Raw genomic sequence first — 6,880 nt, forward strand, 5'->3', positions numbered from 1 at the left:
AACTCCCATGTTTCAGAAGAACACCTGAGTGGCAATTGTGATAGTATTAGGTAGCCCCTGAACATATCAAGATTTAAAACATTTAAAATAGGATTAATGTGTGTGTTCTTGGCAAAATACCCCCCCCCCAGATAAATAAACTCATAAAATGATCAGGATACGTTTGCTGAATGACACGAACAAACTCCAACACTCTTTCATTCCCATCCAAGCAATTAATAGAATTTCAACTGGCGACCATTTCTTTCCTATCTTTGCTAAAACTTGCGAAGCCGAAGTAAGTCCCCTTTCCAGAGTTATTTTTCACATGATTTATGTGAGTGTCTGCCTGGTCTGCATACTGTTTACACAGTCCGACATTGGTGCCCTTAACAGGTGACCTCTCCTTCAGCCCCATTTGCCCAGAGAGGAAAGGCACACCCACATTCTGCATTACCGAATGATCACTGGCAAGGTCCATGGAGAGAGGATCAAGAAGTTGGTTCCCATGGTAAATCAAATCTCCATTGACAGACATAAGTGCAGAATTCTTCTGTGGTGGCTCTGGGAGTTTTACAGGGCGGCTTCCCGTAAGCACCAGGGATCCATCTATACACAGTCTGCGACCTCTCCTTGTGGGGACGCTGTTCCACATGTGAGTACCCATATGGACCTGCATAGGACACATGGTATATTGCACATGTCATTTGGTGGGCACTTTTACCCAAATTGCCTTACAGTACCACAAGTACATTTACTTTCAGCTCTAGTGGCTTCAAACCTTAGAAGTATTACAGCCTTGATTGACATTTTGAGCTACATAGGGAATGTAACCATTTACCCTGGCCATATCTGTTACATCCTCTTATACTACACAGGTACTGGAGCTCCTAACCTTGAGAGTGCTGGTGCCTTTTTACACACTGAGACACACAGGGCCAGAAATGACTAAATACTCTAATAATCCATAAGCAGAAGATCCAGAAAGCTGAGAGGAATGAGGAGAGAAAAGTTGTGAAGCTCCTACCCTTGACCAAAGATTGGTCATAATAGAAAATAAAAAATGAGATTAAGAAGATGCAAAAATTTGACTTTTCTTTTTTATAGATTGTTTTGGACAATCTTTGCCCATTTATTTCCTGTCTTGTTCCTGCCTTATTGTGCTCTTGATCACATGCCTACATCTTTCTGTTGATGCCATTTTTCAAACTATGAACTATGAACTTTAACTATGATCCCACAAATAGCATTAATATCACATCATATTTCCTAAATTATACAGGACCTAATTTGATGTTAATTTAATTTTTCATGATTTTCTTTAGTACCAAAATGTAATGTCAGTGTTATTAAATAATCTCAGTTTATAGGTGATCTACCTTCAGGTTTCCTTTGGTTGTAAAGGCCCGCTTGCAGACAGTGCAGGCGAATGGCTTCTCCCCTGTGTGAGTCCTCTCATGGATCTGCAGGGCACTAGTGGATGAGAAGGTCTTTCCGCAGGTCTTGCAGCTGTGCTGCTTTGGCATTCTTCGAGGTGGCATGGTGGCATGTGCTGTGGATGTCAAAACCAATGAGCTCCATAAACCACTAGGAGGATTCCTGCCCATTCCAATGGAGGTGTTCAGAAAAGCATCTGTCTCTTTCTTTAAGACTGGTGAGCCACTATACACTGCGGAGGGGCTGTGGTTGGATGCAGTTTTAGGATTTGTCGGTTCAAAGAGGCGTGATGGGAGGTCCCTCATTTGATGTGTAAGCATATGCTGTTTGAGGTTTCCCTTGGTAGAGAAGCCTCTGTTGCATGTGGTGCAGGTAAATGGTCTTTCTTTGGTATGGCTTCTATAATGGATATCCAAAGCACTTTGACAGGCAAAATTCTTCCCGCATAAATCACAGACAGTGTTCTTTAAGATGCCCTTTTCACGGAGATTGTGAATTAAGTACGGAGTATTGATAACGTGGTTAAATGACTTTTGGTCAGAGGATGCAACAGCAGTTGAGTGAACCTGGCTCTGGAATGGCTCTTCAAATTTTATAGAATCAAAATGACCCGATGCTTGCCTACTTGATGACAGAGAGCGTTTGTAAGCTGAACATTGAGAAAACAGTCCCCCAGTGCATTGGTCACTCTCAACTGGTTGGGGTGTGTATGTATGAAAACTTTCCTCGATCATTCTCTCCTCCCTCTCTGCCTTTATCCAGTTCAACTGCAGCTTCCTACTTGGCCCATGGCAGCTTGTCTTCTTTATTGTCTCAAAGGGACTTTTATCCAAAGATGAGGACAAACTACTGGACAAGGAATTAAACTTGGAGAAGCCATTGCCCCTGAAGCATTTGTTGACATCATTACAAAAGTCTTTCAAGTTCTTCTGTTTCTTACTGTCCACAAATCCTTCACTACAATCCATTGACTTTTGACGTGTTTGGTGTAAGAGGGAAGCATTGGGGATCTGGCCATTCATATGCATGCAGACATGCTGCTGCAAGACCACAGCACTGATGAACTTCTTTTGGCATATGGGGCATGAGTGATGAACTCTCAGCAGAGGTGTTGATCGATGAACAGCCTGATGTGTTTTGAGGTTTCCTTTGGTGGAGAAGGCTCGGCTGCAAACTTTACATTGATAGGGACGCTCCCCTGTATGTGTCCGGTAGTGCATCCTTAGGGCACTTTGGCAACTAAGTATACGGTGGCAGATGACACATTCATTTTGGTCTGACACCCTCTTATCAATGTTCTCGACTTGCTGCTGAATTTTGGAGCTCTGGCATATTTTCAGTGGATGGCTCGCCTCAAAAGAATAATAATTTGCATGGGTAGATGAGTTATCATTGCTTGTGAGATCATTTGCTTTTTCTAGCTTGATCATTGCCTGAGAGACATGGCTCAGGGATGACTTCACATCTTCTCTTCTAAGATTCATTGTCACTGTGCTTCCCTGGCCAGTCTCTGTTAGCTCAGTGGTCTGTGTTGGCTTTACCTTTGAATCAAAGTAAAGAATGCCTTGACTACAGGAAGTTGGATTTGAAACATAATTCTCCTCTTTCTTGATGAGCGAGTTCAATTTAGATTTATCTAATGGCAGCAATGGGCCAGAAGTCATAAAGATTGGGGATTGATGGCTATCAGGCTGATGTGTAACTGGATTCTCTGGTGGCATGGGCGTGCTGTAAGAAATCCCAGTCCTGGTTGGGATGCTGTCCAGTTGCTCTGGAACAGGATAAGGATTCATTTGTATGTGGGGATACCTCTCTTTGTGTCTTTGAAAGTGCACTTTCAAGTTTCCACGGGTGGAGAATCTATTGCCACAGATGTTGCATTTATATGGCCTCTCTCCAGTGTGTGAACGTAAATGGATTTTCAAGGCACTCTCACTCCCAAATGCTTTGGCACAAAATCTGCATCTGTGTTTGAAGAAAGTATCTCTTGAAGAGGTCTTGAGTTCAGATAGGGTCATATTAGAAGATTTATATTTTCTCTGTTGGGCCAAGGCAGTCAAAGCATCTAGATCCTCCACAATTGCACCAATATTTGGTATAGAATTATAAGCAATCTGCTGACTGGTAGATGATGCCTGGGGTAAATGCAAGCCATCAGATGTCTTTTTGATGAAGCTATCTGTGCAAACTGCTAAAGAGGACATTTTATTTTGGGACACGAAATTGAATCCACTGATGGAGTGACCAGAGAGCATGAACTGGTTTTGTGGAAGTTGCTTGTGAATTGCTGAGGTCACAAGCTTTCCAACATTTTGTAATGATTCATTGGTAAAAAGTGCATCTCCATTACCCAGATGACTTTGGTGTAATTGCTCTGTTGCCCCTAATTGCTGAAAGTCATCAATGCTAGCTGAGTGGGTTGCAAGGTACTTGGCTATACCAGCAGCTGCAGCTAACTGCTGAGACAGATGACAGCTGAGAGTTGTGAGCCGATTGGCAGATTTTAAGGATGAGGATTCCTGAGAGCAGCTGATGGCCACGTCTGGTTTCTCAACTTTCTGAGAAGCAAACAGCAGAACCTGGTGACGAATCTGATCAATTAACTGCAACTGGTGGATCTGCTGTATCTGCAGAGCCAGGAGCTGCTCCAGAAGAGAGGCAGCAGCCATCTTACCATTTCTGCTGAGGCAGACATCTGACTGAGCCTGATGTGAAAACTGGGCCACAGCCACTTTAGTGCTCTCAAGATTTTCAAGGATGACATTGCTGTTTATCCAGCAGAATCCTTCCTGTTCGGACGAGTTGCCAGGTTGAGGTAATGGTGCTGGGTGAACTGAGTAACGTAAGACATTGTGTGTCTTGTGTATTCTGCTATTGACATGGCTGTTATTATCCTGGCTACCGGCGGTGAAAACCTGGCCACCCAACCTAATGTGGCCACTTTTGTTGCTAGAACAATCCATGAATTCCATGCTCCCTCCTGTTTTGTCCTGTGATGGTGTGTTGCAGTCTTCCATCTCAGAGTGTTTGACTGTTTTATCCTGCTCCTCTGATGAGCTGGCTAGTAGTGAGGCTCTGGGGCAAGCTTTGCCACAGGAGAGCCTATTATTGGTTTCATCCACAATCAGAACTATTGGATTTGGGGAACAATCCTTTTGATGTTGTTCCAGGTCTGATAGCACACTGAACTCAGCACAGCATTGATTGCAGACATGAGCATAGTGATCTATTGTTGATGTTCTCTCCAAACAGACGTGGAAATCATCTGAAAAAAAACCCAAAACAAAAACAATTACTGACCTAGTATTGTCAAGTATTATAGCAGAAAAGTGACTGAAATTTGATGTCAGTTCCAAGAGTTAAATAATGCTGAACATTTGCGTTTACACAAACATTAGCATTTGAAATGGGATTCTAATTAGGCTATCAAATAACTTTAAACACCACAGCACACTTGAACAACCTGGGATATTAATCTTCTAGTATTTCTGAAATATTAGAATTATGCCAAAAAAGTCCTGTCTGCATCCTTTTGACCCAATACTCAGCATCTAACGATACATTACTTTTATTTGCTGAAAACTTGTTTTGATGGATTTGTTCAGTCAGACATGAGTTGTTGTTTTTTTTTTCCATTTAGGAATGGATAGACAGAACTTAGAATGAATATTTATAGTTATTTCTCACCTGACTAAAGTAGAACATGGAATTATTTTATAAGGGTTCATTAAAAATTGCAGCCCTAATTATTGTAACCTACATTACATAGCCTATATGCAATACATAACTTGGGGGTTCATTGTACAACTCTGTTCGGCACGTTTTACAGTTCAAAATAACGGTGGCAACCCCTGATGTTTTCCTCCAGTCTACCTCTAAACATTCGAGCAATGCTGCGAAGATTGACCACATCCACACAAGAGCTCTGAACCGATACGACTCACCCATGTAGTCCACGAAGGACGAACTATTCAACTGGACATGTTGCGGTTTCTTCTGCTTCCTGCGCGACATGCTTCCAACTCCCACGAGTCAATGCAGAGACACGAATAAACACACGCACGCACGCACACGCACAGAGAGAGAGAGAGAGAGAGAGAGAGAGAGAGAGAGAGAGAGAGAGAGAGAGAGAGAGAGAGAGAGAGAGAGAGAGAGAGAGAGAGAGAGAGAGAGAGAGAGAGAGAGAGAGAGAGAGAGATTCATCCACTCGCCCAGTCACTGTCATCTGTCCCGTCCTGTGTAGAGCCGAGAGCCAACTACAATAACAGATTACCGGACTCGAACCATTCACTGCCCAGATCACATCACATCTCTTTAGAAAAAAGGGGGCGGAGACTGAAGTTGTGTCAACTTCGATTTGATTTAAAAAAAAACAGCGCACGTGTCTTTGAAAACGCTTCACAGTTTGGCAAAAGGATAAATTCGGTACTTTAAGACTCAGACTCAAGGCTATAGTTGCGAAAATGATAGAAACACACACACACACACGCGCGTGGAGATGTTGCACATAGAAAGATAGGAGCGCGCGCCCTCTCTCTCTCTCTATCTCTGTTTAGTCTATGTATGTATGTATGTATGTATGTATGTATGTATGTATGTATGTATGTATGTAAGTGTGTATGTTTGTTTGTTTGTTTGTTTGTTTGTTTGCCCGTGTGTGTGTTGGGCGAGAGGAGGAGAGAGATATTTGAAATACATGAACCAGAAAAGTTTAAGATTAACATCACCATAAAGAGGAGTGTGCCAATCTGTAAATCTGTAACGCTGTATGATATCAGTCAAACTCCTCACATTCATGTCATCACTCATAGCTCCTCACATTCATGTCATTAGTCATAACTCCTCACATTCATGTCATCACTAATAACTCCTCACATTCATGTCATCACTCATAGCTCCTCACATTCATGTCATCACTCATAGCTCCTCACATTCATGTCATCACTCATAACTCCTCACATTCATGTCATCACTCATAACTCCTCACATTCATGTCATCACTCATAGCTCCTCACATTCATGTCATCAGTCATAGCTCCTCACATTCTTGTCATCACTCATAACTCCTCACATTCATGTCATCACTCATAACTCCTCACATTCATGTCATCAGTCATAGCTCCTCACATTCATGTCATCAGTCATAACTCCTCACATTAATGTCAGCAGTCATAACTCCTCACATTCATGTCATCAGTCATAGCTCCTCACATTCATGTCATCAGTCATAACTCCTCACATTAATGTCGTTCTAGGCACTTAGAGGCGACACTTTTGTCTAAATCAGAGAAACCATGTCCTTTTTTTGATACGGTATTTACAGAACCGGACTTTTACGACTGCACTGGTTTACATCTCCAAAACCCAATGGCATTCAAAAAGAGCCCCGAGGGCGTCCTTGTAGCGTGGCGGTCTATTCCGTTGCCTGCGAACATGGGGATCCTGGTTCGAATCCCCATGTTAC

The 6,880-nt window shown here is 42.5% G+C and overlaps 1 protein-coding gene across 1 annotated transcript; it reads right to left on the reverse strand.

Moving 5' to 3' along the window:
* Positions 1-226: 226 nt before the first annotated feature.
* Positions 227-5,430, reverse strand: sall1b (spalt-like transcription factor 1b). Its single transcript, XM_056282360.1, has 3 exons — positions 5,361-5,430; positions 1,359-4,681; positions 227-652 (listed from the first exon to the last, which is right to left on the reverse strand). The coding sequence occupies exons 1-3, from the start codon at positions 5,428-5,430 to the stop codon at positions 227-229; spliced, it is 3,819 nt and encodes a 1,272-aa protein (XP_056138335.1).
* Between the last annotated feature and the right edge of the window lie 1,450 nt (positions 5,431-6,880).

The sequence above is a fragment of the Lampris incognitus genome, chromosome 6 (assembly GCF_029633865.1).
Source record: "Lampris incognitus isolate fLamInc1 chromosome 6, fLamInc1.hap2, whole genome shotgun sequence".
Classification (NCBI taxonomy): domain Eukaryota; kingdom Metazoa; phylum Chordata; class Actinopteri; order Lampriformes; family Lampridae; genus Lampris; species Lampris incognitus.